Consider the following 19,280-nt stretch of genomic DNA (forward strand, 5'->3'; position numbering starts at 1 on the left):
AAAGGGTTGTGTAATAAAACATACCAGCGAACTCGCTCTGGGCACTATCCAGGGCGATTAAAACGGGCCCGTCTGTCATAAAGCCCCTCAGGCAGAACGCGACTAGTAGAAATTTCGTATACTCAGATCTCGAAAAAGCAGACGCACTTGCCGATGCGTTCGTCAATAATACTAAAATCCAGTCGGACACCGATTCAGCTACTAAAGCCTTGGTGAACAACTCAATTCTTGCACTTGCGAAAGAAGACATCGATCCCGATGATGTTAAAATTGTTGAACCGCGCGAGATCTCTAGATCTATCAATACCTTGATCGCCAGAAAGGCACCCGGACGAGACAATATCACAAATTACATGTTGAAACGACTTCCCGAGAAGGTGTGGATACATATTGCTAAGATCTTCAATGCATGTCTGCTGCGCGGATACTTTCCAAAGACCTGGAAAACGGCTCACGTTGTCGCTATAGCAAAACCCAAGAAGGACTACTCTTTGGTTGTAAACTACAGACCTATAAGTCTACTAGATGGCATAAGCAAACTTTTCGAGAAAGTGATCCTACGACGCTTTCTCCCATCCCACAATCAAGTCCTCCCGGATACCCAATATGGTTTCAGGAAGGGTCTATCAACGACCCTACAACTCTCCAGAATTACCGGGATTGTGATGGCCGATATGAGGCAGCGCAAGACCACTGGTATGGTTCTGTTGGACCTCGAAAAGGCATTTTATATGGTCTGGCATGACGGTCTAATCCACAAACTTTTTACCACGAACATGCCCGTGTACATCACAAAAATCATCCAAAACTACCTGAGCGGTCGAGCGCTTTTTGCAGTGGTCAAGCGGGAGAATTCTTCTCACCGCACTATCGATGCAGGAGTACCACAGGGCAGTTTGATGGGGCCCAGGCTCTTCAATCGTTTCATAAGTGATATGCCAAACCCCGCCAACTGTATACTGGCGCTATACGCAGATGACACAGCCATCCTTTCCACCAGCCGCCAGACTGACACGGCGATTAGGAACTTAGAAAAGAGCACTCGACAGCTAACTGATTATTTCAGTCGCTGAAGACGGAGGCGATTCTCTTCTCGCGGAGCCAAAAATCCTATAAAGGAAAAATCACTGTTTGTGATATCCCCTGTTCATTCAGTAACACTGTGAAATACCTCGGGGTATACCTTCACCATAGATTGGACTGGACACATCATCTATTAGAAGCCAGGCGAAAAGCCTTTATGGCGATGGGGGTTCTTAGACCCATCTTCAACCGTAGAAGTTGTCTCTCAGAAGAAAACAAAAAGGCACTATATAGCATAGTTATTAAACCAACCATGCTGTATGCATCCCCAATTTGGACTACTGACATCACCAAATCCAATTTAAAGATGCTGCAAACAATAGAGAACAGATGCCTTCGAATCGTCTACGAACTCAAGCCTCACCATAGCATCAAACACATCAATGCAAAACACGATGGAATCGACATTGCCGAAATCATAACTAAATACAGAGAGACCTTCTTGAATAGATTGACAGAAGGGCCTCATAAGAAACCTACACAATATACCAACAAAATTCAAAATTTTAAGCACAAGCGCAAGGAAGTTAGGCTCCGTCATAAGATGATGCCCCCTGACTCTTCGAATCCTGATGATCCACCCCCTCCTCACTCAATTACAGTTACCTCTTCCACAGCGGATGCGGCCGGCAGTACTCTGACCCCGCCGGATCCCTTTCAGGGTCTAGCGGTAGAGGTAAAAGAATGTTTGGAAGCCCTAAGAGTTAAACTAGGTAGCTTTAGAATATACATCAGAATGAGATTCGGGCTCAAAGCCCAAGTGAGAGCTAAACTTGTAGAAAACAGAAAACGGGGTATACCCCCTAGGGACTGGGCGAACATCTTTGATGTTATAAAATGATCCACACAAGATCATAATCTCAAGCCGAACATCCCGTTAAAGGATGAACTTTTTGTTTGTTGGACCCATAAGGACAATATTCGGAAGAGGGTTTTTCTTAACTGTTTTCCCTCGAAAGACTTGTTTGAAAAGCGAAGGTAAATGTAAATTCAACAGCTCAATATTTAGCCAGATTACATGCGGGAAAGGGCATTAATGTACTCACAAGACCCAACCCTAGAAATAATAGTCAGGCAACCGAGGTCTGCTTCTCAGACCTCACAAGGTCTCAGTTAAAAGAAAAGGTAGGGAAAAAAACATACCAGCACAGATGTAGCACAGTTGGCCAATGGTCCATAGACAACGTACGTGTGACCAGTTATCCAACCAATGTCTGCCGTGCACCAGTAAGTATCTCCCGGATGATAGTCAAAAACATATTTGAAGGTAGTGGCTGCGTATAGTAAATATCCTCCAGTACTGTGAAGAACACCTTTCGGCTTTCCCGTCGATCCACTGAAAGGATGCAGAAGACAAATAATTGTAAGTAACTCAATTAATAAATGATCGTTAATAACAAATGAGTGTTGACAGGATTTTATTTTGGCACTTTACTGATAAGTCAGCTTAAAAATTAGGTTTGTTTATTTTTTATACAATTAATGAATTTCACGAAAGGCATACCAAACGGTTTGATTTGTAAGCTGTACCATGGATCATGCATTCATATAGGTAACTAAATGTTTGAATCTAAGTCATACCCAGTACCTTACAGTCATACAATATCGATAGCGTAGATGAAGGAATTATCAGAAGTAGTGGGACTGGTGAACATAATATCCACTGACTATGAAAAATGGAAATACTAGATAATTTGGAAACACCGGAAGAAGGTAGGTAGTACCTATATGTACATATTATATAATGAGGTAGGTATGTCTTATTTATTGAATTTTGGAGGGAGCGTACTTCTTTACCTCAAGATTGAGTATAGTGTTTCACAAATTTGCAGAATTACAGACGTAGAATATTAAATTTATCTTAGACTTTGGTTACCTGTGTAAATTATCATAAGGACATCACTAATGATTGTAAATCTAGATGTAAATTTTAATTCAAAAATAAAATTATCTGGGTAACTATTGAAATCGATCTTCGTACCGCATTTTGAAAAACTCTGTTACTTCGACAATAAAATTCAATAAATAATGCATACCGGTATATGTATAGGTATCTATAACAGCAGCAAGAGAGGTGCTGTTAAAATATAGCACTTATTGCAACAATTACAACCTACTTATTGTAATTGTTACCTACCCTAAGTTTCATAATATTTATCACTTTATCACTTTGGCGGTCGATAGGTAAGTATAGAATAGACCCGCTGGTACCGATATTCATATTATATTCTAGACATACTTACCATAATATTCTTCCGGTTTCCCTGAATTACTGAAGATATTTTCATTTCTTATGGCCCGCGAATTCGCCAAGGTGCTAATAAAGACCATGTTATATAGACTTCGACTTCTATATCGAGACGTACACGATTGCGTACACGTCACTGCGGTCGCCTCTGTTTGAAAAAGCGCGTGGCATAATACTTAAATCGCAAACAACGCCATGACGTAGATGTCATAATATAGAGCCGAACAGCAGTAATCTATTAAGATATATTACATATGTATCTACCTAGTGTAGAGCATAAACAGTGGATCTTCTGCGTCCATCCACTCCGGGTAGCATGCGGTGTCAGCATCTTCCATTTCTTCATGCCACCAAAAATCTCTACCATCCACCCATGGAGTCTAAAATATACAATTTCAAAGTTCATAATATATGTGGAAGACTATGTACCTACTATGAGTGCTGTATGTTTCTAAGGTTGTTATGTAAAAATATGATTGTTCTCACCGAGTTGTTTTCATTTTAATAATTAAATATTATACTGTAGCACATTTTTTTTCAAAAACACAAAATATATATATTATTTATATTGAAATTTTCCGTTACTAACATATACCTATTCTTAGTGCGTAAATGATAGATATATGTACCTACAAAGGAAATAAAGAATTTAATATGTTATTATTTAGGTATCACAAACTAACTAAATTATACCTAAATAATATGTACTTTCATATATTAGTATCTAGGTACGTGTATTATCAGTTTCATGTAAATTAAATTATATTAATATTTTTAGAGCAGATGATTGGTCTTCTATAAAATAGTATCTAAATTTAGGTAAATAATTTATGTAATTATCTAGGTAAATCAATTACAGGTTACGATTACAGTTCAGGTTTTCATGCAAAAAAAAATGTATGGTGTTTATTAATATTGTACATCAAAACTAGTTACAAAATATAATAGGTACATATTATTTTAGAAATAAAATAGTTACAATGTTACCTACTTATAGTTATAATATTTTAATATTATCTTTTAGTTTCTAGCTGCTTCAGAATCACAACAGACCTACATCTAGCCAAAAACATGAGTAAATACTATCTAGGTTGTTAGTTACCTACGCATAATGATGTCGTTTGTTTAATTAGTAAAACTGTCCATTAATAGTATTTTGCCTTTTACCAATATATGGCAGATTTTTTACCACTGAAATAATATTGATAAATTTCAGAATGTCAATGGAATCTTACTTGTTTTGATAATTCTTAAGGTTAGCTAAATATTTTTGTGGCATTTATTCAACAAAAGGTTATCAGATTGTGAGTTATTCAGGATAACTGTAGCTCAAATTATGTCATTAGCTAAGACGACATGCATTCAGATGAAATAATTGAAAGTATAATAATTTTTTTATTGGGTTACAATCATCATTATTTAAGTGAAGTAATCAGTACTGTGCTATTAATAATTCATGTTACTTTCCTGCGGTGATATATTATAACATTAGTGGCTAGTTGACGACCTCTAATAAATCTGTTAAGATACGTTCATGGGAGTGGATATTTGTAGTTTATTTTTATGCTAAATTTATATACAAGTATAGTATAAATTAGTGTTTATTGGAACCCACCGAATAAACGAAATAATATACTTATGCGAAAAAGTCATAGAATACTCGTTTATGAGCCTAATCTTGGGTTTCATCAGGCTGATCGCTCAGTCAGTACACACCTATTGCCTAACTCACAATACAATGCAGACCGTTTGAACAATGATAACACCTCGGTGATATTACAAGAGAACAACCGCAAATGTTGAAACCTATCTCAAGACATTTGCTACCAGCATGCATTACCAATGATCTCAATAGTCCTTATTTTGGGGAGTGACCATAGTATACATCTATATAATCTAAAGTAATATGTTTAGACTCGGGAGAGAATAAACTATCAGAGCGTTGGAGCGGAGTTCGGAGCAGGAGCACGGCGCAGTGGAGCAAACGGGGTTTACCCGGAGCACCGAAAATTTGTAGTGCTCCACTGCTCCGGATGTTTTTTTTATTATTAAATTTTTGCCCTAAAATCCAATGAAAATATTATATTTAACACTTTGCAACACTGGAATTATTTGAAATACGGCAACACTGCCGGAAGATGCAAATAATGAAAGACTATTTACCGTCGGAATTTTGTTTAATAGAATTAATACTTAATGGAAATGACGATTTAAAAACCATTTTTTTTTATTTTTTTTAAACTTTTGTATAAATAATACCCCTTTTACCCGGAGCGGAGAAGACCCTGGAGCAAGTATTAGGTCCCGGAGCGGAGCTGCAGCGGAGCAACTCAAAAAAGGGTCCGCTCCAACGCTCTGTATATTATTATTATCCGCGACACTTGAACTCAATGTCGACCTTACTCATTAAACTGTGAGCGAAAGGAAAAGGGCGACCAATTAAAAAAAATGAGCCATAATGAATTGACGCTTCTGACTACAGAAACACCGAAGTTACTAAGGAGTCTAAAAACATTTTTTTTTTCATTTCTGAAAAGTAGTAATTTTAGATTTATCTCACTGTTCCTTTAGTACACAGAAAAGGGTTATGCATCACTCGTGTAATATTTACAATCAATATTATATAAATCAATGGATACATAGTATGTTTCTTTAATTATTTTACAAACCTCTTCTGTTTCTATTTTAGCACACTCTGTCACTCTGTTGAGATGTGCGACCACGAAACAAACTTTGACAGTGTGGTTGTATTTTTCCAACGCCTTTTCCATGGCTTCATCACAGATTGATTTTAATTTGAGAAGTTTCTCCCCTCTCCACGCTCCGTTGGCCGTCAGTAATACCTTTGCGCTGCAGTCAGACATTCTTTCCGCCAAGGAATCAGAGGAAAATCCTGCAAACTAACATTCACCAATATTTTGCAATTTGATTTCGCTTTCACACAACACACAGCATTCATAATATAATAATACACGACAATTATGTATGAAAGTAATACCCAAAAAATAAAACTATTTGCAAATGAAAGTAATTACATTTTATTAAGTATTTAGTAATCATTCAATTCATCGCATGGTGCATAAGTAAATAATTTTCAATAAAGTATAGTGTGACAGAGTGAACGATTTTATTGATTTGAAAAAATGGTGTTTATTTATATATGGTAAAATAAAAAATATTGTAGAATAACTTTAATGATAAGCCGATGAATAGTAAGTACTATGAAGTGGTGGTGTTATGAAAATTACCTCTTTTGGAAAAACAGCAATACAATAAATATATTGCTATTAATAGCCAGCTGAATAATTCAAAATATGATTGAATAATATTGACAAAAAATCAGGATAAAATAAAATTGTTACTTGCTAATTAATTTCGAATATTTTAATGTAATATATTACATATTATTATGTGGACAAAAAAATCTGGAAGTATAAGGGTTGTATGTACATTGTAAGAAAATCTCGTTCAGTAATATTAGGCATACAAAAAAGGTCACAGTAGGGACGACGTAGAGTTGCTATATTATGTGTAGACATTTTTGTTTAAAGACGGCCATCAATTCACATAAATTTTCAACTAATAATAAAAAAAAAATCAATACACAAGATCTTAGAAAGAACATTATAATAAACGCATCCCAATATTGGCAGTTCGTAACAAACAATTATGTGAATCATAGATAAAAACAGGCGCCTGCGATAGATTAGATTGATTAGAGACACAATGCCAGCCTCCGCAGGTGAAGGCTGTGACTTTGGCGTCTGTCAAATTTACACGTTATTTTTCAATGTATATTTGGATCAATAACATGGAGCTAATATATTCAGCAAATATTTAATTACCTATGTCTTGTAAAAAATCTGTTTTGACACTTATTTGTGATACGACCAAGATCCATATCAACTTGCAGAGCCAAATATGATACAATACAGATACATAATATTATACAGTAACTTTTGGATTAAAATACATAAATATCTCAGTTAAAAAATATGAATCAAGGGTATAAATACATTACAATTAGCCAAACGCAGCAAGTATTATAATATATTAATTTATTTGTCGCACTTAATACCACATTATCTGAATGCAAATACTTACAACGATAGAATGGACAGCTCCTATTCTGGAGCAGGCCAGCATTGCCACCACCAATTCAAGAACCATTGGCATATAGATAGCAACGCGGTCACCCTTTTCAACCCCATGGCTCTTTAGAACATTCGAAAACCGACAGACTTCTTCTAACAGTTTCTTATAGGTCAATCGACTGTAGTCATCAGGGTGGTTTCCTTCCCTGTAACAGAAGAATAAAATGTAAAAAATAACTTAACAATTTCCTTTGAGAATGTACTCATTCTATAATATTGAATTTATATAATTAGAAAACACCTCAGATATATTTAATTACGACGAATTTAACTAGTAACTTTAACTTAAATTAATCGTAATTAAGTAGGATTCCCGTAGCTTAATTGGTCAAAGCACATTGGTGCGAATCCAGTGGTTACAGGTTCAAGTCCAGTCGGGTGTCGTATTTTCTTTAAAAAAAAGATTTGTTGTAGTGCCTAGGTAATATTATATTAGAGGTATTTTCAAATTATGTTAAAAAATAACTGTTTTTTATCCTTATCTTATAATAATTGTATTAATAAAACAAATTGCGTTTCTATCTTCCTTCCCAATTTTATTTTATAGGTGCTGGTATATAACACAATAAAAACGGTTTTGAAACAAATGTTTTTGTTACAAAATTAATTAATAAAAAAAAATATTCACCAATTCGCCAGAACTTATAAAACAATAGCCGTATTGTAAATCTACATAACTGACGTTCATGTGAACCTATTTTAGACCAATGTTGCCAATTATCATTCACAAATATATGCAAGATAGAGTAATAAAATAAGTTAGATTCCAGAAAAAAATGCAAGATTTTCTCGACATTCAACATTCAACATTTTCAAAAAATAAGTCATAATTATTAACATAGTTTTTGCGAGAACAAAGATTGATGAAGATTTAATTATTTCACAACCAATAAATAAATCGTACAACTAATGACCACTGAACAAATAAATTTTGGTCACCACTAGAATATTATACGTAAGATTTATTTTATAGGTAAGATATAAGGTACAAAACACAATATTGTGTTCATTTACAAGCGAATCTGGTATAATAATATCCTAGCTTTTAACGAAAAGTTTTAAGCCATTTGCAATGTCGATAAACGCTGTATTATTGTGCTCAATGACATTATATGACAATATGTCATTGATTGTGCTAGATGAAATTTTCGCAAGATAGATAGATAGATAGATGCCTATTACAAAATGCCAGTTCTGGCAAGAAAAACGTTAACGGCCCACGTGCTCGTCGTAGGTCAAAATTGAGTTTTTATTGTATTTTCAAACCATGATCCTGGACACTCCTTAAACGTTGTAGATAATCTATTTATATAATTTTGAAGCCTTGTTATCCTTTATAGTTATTTTAAACATTTGATGACTGCATAAAGTATTTTTGTTACATAAAATAGTATTCTTTTAAACCTCTCGCTCTAATGTTTTAGAATATAGTCATATTTCGGTACATAACTGTGCAGTGGTGTTAAGATTTTTTACATTTATTAATTTTTAAACGCATTTATAAAATCATAAGTATAATTTAATACGAGATAATTTTTGTAAAATATTCACGATAAAAAATTATATTGATAATCTCTGTGATCCCAAATTTGACAAGAATTAGGCATTTTATTATTCAAAAAATCGGCTAAATTAACCCATTTGAAGATGATTCTAAAGATACTTATTATAAGCTATGTCTTTGACCATTCAAGTGTGATAAACATCTTATGAATAATGATTGCTTTATAATAATTATTGACCTAAGAATAAGGTAGTGTTTTTTTGAAATACGCCATTTCTTTTGGCATTCCCCAGTGGTTAAGCTACAACATACGGCCGTAGCCATAAATTGGCAAACTATAATTAAAGTAGGGAGTAAAATTATGTTAACGCGCGTGTTTGAACATGTACCTAACCGAATTTTTTTTAATTTTTTTTTAAACGGTACATGTTCAAACACGCGCGTCAATATTATTTTACTCCCAACTTCAATTATAGTTTGTCAATTTATGGCTACGGCCGTATGTTGTAGCTTAACCACTGGGGAATGACAAAAGAAATGGCGTATTTCAAAAAAACTTTACCTTATTCTTAGGTCAATAATTATTATAAAGCAATCATTATTCATAAGATGTTTATCACACTTGAATGGTCAAAAACATAGCTTACAATAAGTATCTTTAGAATCATCTTCAAATGTGTTAATCTTGCCGATTTTTTGAATAATAAAATGCCTAATTCTTGTCAAATTTGGGATCACAGAGATTATCAATATAATTTTTTATCGTGAATATTTTACAAAAATTATCTCGTAATAAATTATACTTATGGTTTTATAAATGCGTTTAAAAATTAATAAATGTAAAAAATCTTAACACCACTGCACAGTTATGTACCGAAATATGACTATATTCTAAAACATTAGAGCGAGAGGTTTAAAAGAATACTATTTTATGTAACAAAAATACTTTATGCAGTCATCAAATGTTTAAAATAATTATAAAGGATATAAGGCTTCAAAATTATATAAATAGATTATCTACAACGTTTAAGGAGTGTCCAGGATCATTGTTTGAAAATACAATAAAAACTCAATTTTGACCTTCGACGAGCATGTAAGTTGAGATAAATAAATATCTTGTTTGTGATGTTTCTAGATACTCATGAAGACCGTTTTAATATACCAATATTTAAAGATAGGCTATATATGTATAATAGTACTCTAGTATAAATTTATCCACAGATCATTATCGGCATTATGTCTTGGCAAATGGCAATGCAAGAGTCTTCGCCACCACCAGGAAACGCCTCCACTCCTATCTCGGATGCGATGTTATTTTACATAATCCAAATACCACAATCTTGGTCTCTCGTCTATCTGGTGGCCTCTACTGGTCTTTTGAAGAGGACCGTCGTGGGTGGATAGTTACCTTTCACTAGAAAACTCACCGAGTGGCAGTGAAACCTGTCAACAGTTCTGGGTCTGGCTTATTTAAGCAACATACATTATTTTTCTTAACAGCTTTGCCGAGCATGCCATCGCTGAACTCGTTCGGTTGTCAAGCGGTGACTCTGAGCTAACGGTTCTTCCTCATCCATAATGTTTCAATATTTTTTGATTTACTGTGTTTTAGATAATATACTAATTTCTTATTTAAATGTCATTGTGTTGATTTTTTAACACTTTCACTTCGATTTATCCGCTCGAAAATGATACGTTTTGATTTTCTTGGACACTTATCGTCAAACTATCCTCACACTGTGCAAAGAACCTACTGCACAACGGTAAGGAGAAATACGCTCTAATTTAAAGGTGGTAATTCACATATTTTCTTTCTCTCACTCCTACGGTAGGCCGTGGGTGATTCAATACGATTCAAGTGCCAAAACGAGGTCACACATGCTTCCTCATGGTTAATTTGAAAACGACTTTCGCGTATCCTGGGTAAAAAAATAGAAATATGAATGAATAACGCTTCTCCTCCAAAATATCGATAACATAATATTATGTTGCAAATTAATCTACACGCTTTTTTATATAATATTCACGAACCATATGGTTTACCTAATTGAGGACAATTCATCCTGCGATCGTATGTTGGATATGCCTAATATACTACTAAAAATACATACATTAGATTAGAACAGTGGTTCTTAAACTTTTCGAAGTCACGGTGCACTTTTCCTCATAAGAAAAAATTGCAGTGCACCAAAATCAAACGGTCAGAAAACAAAGAAAAATATGCGGACATAACTTGTATTACAAATTAAACGTCATAACAGCCAAAGAAAACAACATTAAAGATATATAATAAATGTACATGATATGGAAAAACTGTAACTAAAAGTACCCTTAACAAAATGGAATTTATTTGATGTGAAAATCAATTAAGTATATTATGATACCAGAGCTTGTCGGATTTTGCAGATTTCAGAAATAAAATATTAGGTCGAATATTTGATACCTATAGGTAGCTACCCTCCATTCTTCGCTTAATTTTTTTAAATTAGTTATTGTTAAGAAACCGAGCTCACACAAATATGATGTTGAAAATTGTAACAAGATTTTCAGTGCCCTCATGTAGAGAGCTGGATATTCGTCTTGGACAGAAATCCAAAATTTCTCCATAGTTATTTAAGAAAATTTAATTTTTAGAGTAGGTACGATCCGTTGACAAGATGACCAATTCTTCTTCTTCTTGGTATAGAATATAATTATAATAACACGCCAATAAAATTGATTTTTTATTAATTTATTATAGGCATTTCTGAATCGATTATAACCGCTGTATGGCAAAAATGAGTTTTGGTCCAATACAATAATTTAATTACAATTATCATGTGCTATATGAGACATGAATGAATCGCGTACGTTTTCATCAACCTAATCCACTGTAATATTAATAGACTCAGGTAACGACTTATTTTGTTTTGTTACGCCAATGAAGTAAAACTTCTAAAGCGCGTGCATAAGTACACACACCGATTTTTTTCATGGATAATCAATAATAAGTCATGTCGTAACATTGTTGTGTAAAAAAGAATTTTGCGTTTTATTTGCAGAAATCTATATTGTAGGTGATTGATTTTAATGATTTAATTAATATTGAGATACGGCATGCTTTAACCTTTAACACAATGTTTAAGGCAAGTACGTCTCAAGGGACTGCTCTGTCTGGAAACGTAAAAATTTTCAAGATCAACACATTTATTTCAAATTTATCTACTCAGATATAAATAAATATGTCTGTAAATATACCTGTCCTTAAATACCTCTGCGAATGGTGTGGAGAAGTGTTCTGGACAAGTTGCAAATGAAAAAAATCACACGCATGGCCCCCACAATGAAGGGGGGGGGGGGGGGGGCTGATGGGGCTTTAGCATAGGGGCCCGGCGTGGCAGGTATATCAGATATGTGAACACACATCACGAATTTGCTCTAATAATAAAAGATGTCGTCTGCGGCGCTATTACACGACATGAGGTTGTGCAATTTTTAACTGTTTTGTGTTGATACTCGACATTTCCATTATTATTCAAGTAGATGTATCAAAACTGCAAAAAATCGCTAAAAATACACTGAAGGCCCTTACTTTTACTTCTAACACAATTTTGAAAACGCTTCTGTTGAGCGTCACATAATATGCTATTAAACTTAGCAATATGTAGAGGGCCCGCTTTAGAATAACTTTATGAACGGTGGATTAAATCGAGTTCACGCGATTATCTAAATATTATAACTAAATACTTTATTGGTTAAAATTATATAAAGTTAATTTTTATTACTTTTTTTCGCAAGCTTGAGCGAATTCTCGTGTACGCCCTGACACGTATCACGGAGTCCTTGATGGTACGAGTATTGTACGACAACATCTTCTTGGCTAAGCTTCTAGGCGCTGCTGTCTACTAAATGGGAGGAGCTTCTTAGTTTATAATGGGATTCCAGGTAAAAATGGGCGGAGCATGTTAGTTCACAGTATTAACACGTAGCCAAAAAGATGTTGTCATACAATAATCAAATCACTAACCTACTGATTGTTGTATGAGGATTCCCAATATAACGTCTAAAGACTCTAAAGCATTATACGTAGGTATTCGGAATCAGAATAAAATCATAATTTTATTGGTATGCGGGTAGTAGATACGAGTACATATTTCAAGATATGAATATTATGATTTGTGATTTTCTATTCTAATTAGTAAACAAAAATAATTATTAATTGTGTTAATGACGTCATGGCAACTAATGTTTTTGCTTACGAAAGCTAATATAGGTAATATTGCCTACATAATTATTGTTATTAAGATTTGAATAAACGTTCAGAATTATTTTCCACTGATTATGTGTGAAATTATATAATATTTATCAAATGACATAATAATGATAGGTCATTCATAAATTAAGTCCATAATGGGCCACTTAATGAAACACGTCCAAATATTTGAAAGATCTAATTCGTCACTGGCTGGTTGCTGGCAATTACCAGGCCAGTGGCCAGGGATAAGAGTCGCCGTATAGGTATATGGAGCCACTCACCCACAGCATGGTCCTAATAGGTTGAGTAAGTGGTTAACAATCAGTTCTGGTAAAACAAACATCTGTTAACATCTTCGCGAGGCGGCCAAGGTCGATATCTGATTGCAGAGCTAAATATATTAATATCAGTCAGTATAGTCGAAAACCAAATCTATCGTCCTAAGTCTACTGTAATAAGAGGATAATTAATGTTATCCGTAAAATCCGGAAATTATAACGAATTTAAGGGAAGGCTTGAATAAAGGATCATTACTCAGGGGAGAAGATGCGATATAGCATCGAGTCGCAGACAAAACATTAGCAAAATTATAATATATTTAAAAAATTTCAATCATTATTTCCATTGAGGTATATGTGTTTCGCATGATGACCCTGATAGGCTCGCCTGTATTTTCCATTCGGCGCGGGCCTGCGACACACAGACTAGGTGTTTGATAGAGTCATATGCAGGTTTCAGACAACTCTGGATTTTCCCAAACTTTGCTCAAAGAGACAAATTATAATTATGACGTTACCAAAAGTAATAATGCTGCAGTAAACTACTATTTTGGAGTCGCAATTCGGAACTGTGCACATGTAATACTGGGTCAAATCGATTTCTATTTATTTTCAAATCGACGACAAACCCAACAGGGATTTTTAGTAAATGTTTCACGTGGTTTATATGATATTATGTTTTATATAAATTATATATTGTGTATATATATATTATACAAGTGTTTCGTTTACACAGTAACATATATATATATTTTACTATCTCCGACCCTAAGAAGATCATATTATGGGTCTCTACTCTACATGGTGGAGATATGAATTATTAATAGATTTTTGTTTATACGAGAAATGGATGTTAGCCACTTGGTCAACTATTAGGTTCATACTTTGACTACAAACTACAACCACACATTGCAAAACAATATTTATTTATTTATTTTATTTATTAAGGAAAGAAACAGTTTCATATTGATTACAAAAATTTAAAATATAATAATGAAAAGTTATTGCAACCAGCAAAGTTTCCATGTATAAATTATAATATAGTTAAGCCTAACAAGAAAGTGAGTAAGAATAATACAAATATAAAGAAATTACATAAGAAACTTACATGAGAAAAATGAGAAAGAATAATGAATAATGAAATTAAATTATACACAAAAAAGTAACATTTAAAAAAAATATATATATCTATTTATACAAAATTTTGGAGATAGCGCGTTTAAATGAAACAGGTAAATTATTAAAAGGATCAACGTTGGAGAAATACATATTGTAATTTAAACAAGAGCGCCGAATAAAAGAGTTTTGTGCATAATTAGAACCGCTACGACTGACATGGTATAAAGTTTGGTTTCGCGTAAATCTTGATGGACAATGGAAACCCACCATTTCGAGTAGGTTTGGCGAGTTTACAAAACCATTGATAATTTTAAAAAGAAAATATTGATCAGATATAGAACGTCGGCTTTCCAAAGACGGTACCATAAAAGTTGCAGTGGTCGAAATAGAATTAGGTAAATCATAACAGTAAGCTGTGTATATTTTCCAGACCCAGGATTTGAACTTGGCACCCACGACATTATAAGCCGATACATCAGCCGCTCGGCCATCGTGGGCATAAATAGATATATTATCTATAATATAATATATGCCTATATAATATTTTTTGATTATTTCGGGTTCTTTACCATAAGTATCTACTAATAACACGAGCGATTAAATAAATAGTCGAATCAGCCTAAGCCAACAATTATTACTATTTTGGTACCCAAAAGCTTCATGACGAATTTTAGCGCCATTATTAACAAATGTATCAGATTGGGAATACAAACAGGATGAGAAAAAGATGGATATTTTGCATGAAAAATTAGGTTACATGTAAATTGTACGTAAAACATTTCACCGTGGCACAGTTCACCGTGAGCTATCTTATCGGAAAGAGATGACCGTATACATACGGTCTCCAATTTTATTAGATTCAATATGAACATTAATTCAAGTTTCATGGCCGATTTTGGCAAAATTCATGAATTCAAGAATGAAAACATAAGCTGACCTAACCTAACAAATAATCAAGTATATCAGCTATTTTCAAAATTTGTTTGAGGTTGGCTTCCTGTAAAGTATAAACCGACAAGAACCGTGTTTCATTTAGACATGCATTTTATGTCGGTACAATACGACCCAAAGAGGTTGGACGGTCTTTAATATATGGCCATGTATTTCCGATACAACATTTCACGGTAAAGTGTGATACGGAGAATTGCATACGTATAATTTTCCGGACACAGGAAAATTATATTTGCGGATCGAAATATGAGGGCTTCATGGGAGTAAAACGATCGCATGGCATATAAGAATGCGCTGGATTAACCACGTACCCACATATAATACAGGATAAGCTACTCGTACTATCAAAGAGGAATATGCACATATATAATGTGGGTTAAAATACGTTGACGATCAAGAAGTGGTTGAACTAGGGAATGGGACAACTGGATGCCAGGACAATTGGACGTCGCACTGTCGTAGACACAAAAACAGAACGTAAACGAGGAATTTTAGTCAGTTTGTATTTACTACTTAGTAGTTTTAATTCATTCTACTCTTAACATTGCGGATTGAGAATTACCATGCCTAAGGCTTCATATAAAATATAAAAACTCTTTTTTCGTTGGAACTTAAACATATGCACGATTAAATCATTATTTACGTGTGCATATTTAAATTCTCACCAACTTTTAAATTATAATATAATAAACTAAATATAAATAATAATAATAAATATTATTTTTAAAAGTACCTATAAGTACCTAACGTCTATTTAATTTCAAATTGCGTGGCGTCCAGTTGCTCCGGCGCCAAATCGTTCTAGATCCTTGAACTATGCCCAAGAGGATTTGGCGATGCAAAAGAATCGAAAAAAAGTCAACGCTCTGTTAAGAGTTCAAAAGAGAAAGCTTAATCATAAAAGATGAGTAAACCATTAAACCTTATCTAGAAAGGAAATCACACGCAAACGCAATTACGCACGTGCGGCCGTGCCCTTTTCCAGTTTTAAGCCGATAAATCAACATTCTTGTTATTACATGTATGATATTACAAAACCACAAAATATTAGAAATCTATGAACTATATTTAGGTCTAGGTTAACCACTAACCACAGATTTCACCGCAGTTTCCCGTTTGTATAAAAACGAGATGCTTCATCGACTATTCGTCATTTTCTATATAGTAATTATTGTAAACACTTGCTTTGTAATATTATTTTTCATATAATAAATTCTGTGTTGAAAGTTCTTTGTGTTTTTGAAGTATTTACCTGTTGATCCATATCGGGCAGTTCTTCCTGACAAACTACCCGCTCAATCAAGACAATATTAATAATATAATTACATTAATTATATTTCTATTCATCTTGATAACGTTGACCGTTCATAATTAAGTATTTAATACTTGGTAATGCAAAGGTTGACTTGTTCAGCTTTATAACTCAAGATAAATCAAAAGACTCTAGCCTTTTAAATTTGTTTGTTATAAAACGGGACATAACAGCTCGATCAAGCGGGATGAAGAATGTTTCTGGATAAGGCTAATATTCACCGAAGATTGTAGATGATGATGTGATGAATTCAAAGTGATATGAAAAAAATATCAGCGCTCGAAATGGAAAAGTTTACGAACTGGAGCCCTCGACAGTTTTCTGAATTTATTTGTACTTATTTCATAAAAATAGATTGTAATAATAATACTAATAGTGTTCGATTTTATATTATATTATGGCCAATCTAGCTCAGACGTTCAAATTATTTTTCACGGACAGGAACGGCACTCCGGTGCGCTCCGGTCCATTTTGAGCACTGAAAAATATCATCAATGGCCACCAAATAAATACTGAATCCCCTAAAGTTAAATAATCTAGGATGTATATTATATCATGATCTGTATAGCGGTATATAGGTATTATGCTAGATCGAAACAGATCACGCTTCATTATGAGCACAATAATTAATTATAGGGATATGCTTTCCAAAATTCTTAGTAATATGGTATGAGAAAAGGAGGATCAAAAAGAATAAAAAATTAATCTTACGTGAATAAATTTAATTAAATACGATTACGTGATGTTTGTATTATATGCATGGATTTATTTGGAAAATTAAAATTCGATCGTTATTTCTTATTGTAGGGGACCTCAAAATCAGTCAGTGCGTCAGTCCTCTACGACACTAAATGCACCACTATGAAGTCAAATTAATTTCTCAATTTGCATAGGAGAACCTTTTACTTCCGCAATGCATCATGCAAGGAAATGTTGTAGCCTACCGTTACTGACTGCCGACAGAGACGTCAGTCTAATTAATAAACATAGCAAATGATTACCGTTAGTATTACACTGTATATAAAACAGTTATAATTTCCGCATAGTGATCGAAGCGTAATTAATTAAATTAGTTGACCATTCTATGCATAATTAGGTATTTTTTTAGAGCTCATAACTTGATCGGTAACTATTGAAACAATAATTATCAAATAGTTTTGACAGCAAGCAATAATTACGTAGGTACATATTAAATTACGTATCTACGTCATAACTACATAATATTATGTACTAGATACTAAAACAAGACTTTCATCACCTCTAACGCTGTGTTGATATATTTTCATTTGTGATTTAAGGTAGGTAAACATGTATATGTCCTTGAGGTACATAAGCGAAATGCTCCCCCCTACCATTTTCTCTTCATTGAGATTCCTAATACTTCTTCAATACTGGGACATTCAAATGTCCCAGTAATGTGTTTCCATCGATGATGGGTTTGGTCGTCCACGTAGCTGAATCTATTCATAGCCAGCGTTGCCGCCTTGGCGTTCTTCTTGCCCAGGTGGGCCCTTGTTCGTCTTTGAGTTTTCCTGGACATAATGGAAACGTTTAAAAATGTATTTTGGTGTTTTATTCTTCAAAAGCTTGAGTTCAATACAATACCAGGAATTTTGTTTTCGCCAATTCAAATTTACTTCAACAACAGGTCGGCTGAGTTTCGAATGGAATTCGCTGAGGTAGATAGGCGTATCACCATGGGTTGTCCCCAGGGCTCTATCCTCGCCCCCTTTTCTGGAACGTACTCTTAGACGATATGCTTAGCTTCCAACCGACTGCACTATCATCACCTACTCCGACGATGCGCTGTTTCTGGTAGACGCAGAAGCAGGATAAACATTGAGAATACTATTGGCGAGGCCTTAGCATCAATAATTTATGCTAAGCCACATTTATTGTGTCTTGGGGGGAAATCAAATAGACTTTCATTCGAACCGAATAAAACAGAAGCCATTATCCTTAATATTCCAGATATATAAAAATGTGGACTAATAAATTAGTCACCTATCTCAGCGTGCAAGTAGATACAATGTTAAAATCCGATCACCAGGCCAGAGCCCGAGTCCATCGGCCGTATGGCTAGTGATGGATGGAGTCCAAGAGTAAGTGCGCTTGATACCTATAGCCAATGACACCCTTTTTCATAGGGATCGCTGCCTACGCTGCTAGCGTTTGGTATATGCGGATCTACGTTAACATTTGATCTGTTTTCTTAAGTAGGCAACTCACTGCGATATTTTTAATCACGCCTACCTTACCAAAAAATATCACTGAGGAAACGGACAATACGTCAAATGACGCTGAAACCCCTGGGAGCTCCACTAAGGGCATGCACACAATATATTTGTTTTTTCCTCATGTGAAATTGCGATTGGAGATAACCGCTTTGACTTCTGA

The 19,280-nt window shown here is 34.2% G+C and overlaps 1 protein-coding gene across 1 annotated transcript in view; it reads right to left on the reverse strand.

The window, feature by feature from the left end:
- The window catches only part of AcCoAS (acetyl coenzyme A synthase), a 46,304-nt gene that overhangs the window by 6,837 nt on the left and 20,187 nt on the right, over positions 1-19,280 (reverse strand). The window contains exons 2-5 of the mRNA XM_085943623.1: positions 7,436-7,631; positions 6,001-6,231; positions 3,596-3,711; positions 2,227-2,419 (exon numbers count right to left, since the gene is read on the reverse strand). Of these exons, the coding sequence (XP_085799749.1) occupies positions 2,227-2,419; positions 3,596-3,711; positions 6,001-6,231; positions 7,436-7,631 (736 nt within the window). The remainder of the gene's footprint in view (positions 1-2,226; positions 2,420-3,595; positions 3,712-6,000; positions 6,232-7,435; positions 7,632-19,280) is intronic.

The sequence above is a fragment of the Rhyacophila brunnea genome, unplaced genomic scaffold, assembly GCF_057557595.1.
Source record: "Rhyacophila brunnea isolate RB1 unplaced genomic scaffold, BYU_Rbru_1.0 scaffold_1, whole genome shotgun sequence".
Lineage (NCBI taxonomy): Eukaryota > Metazoa > Arthropoda > Insecta > Trichoptera > Rhyacophilidae > Rhyacophila > Rhyacophila brunnea.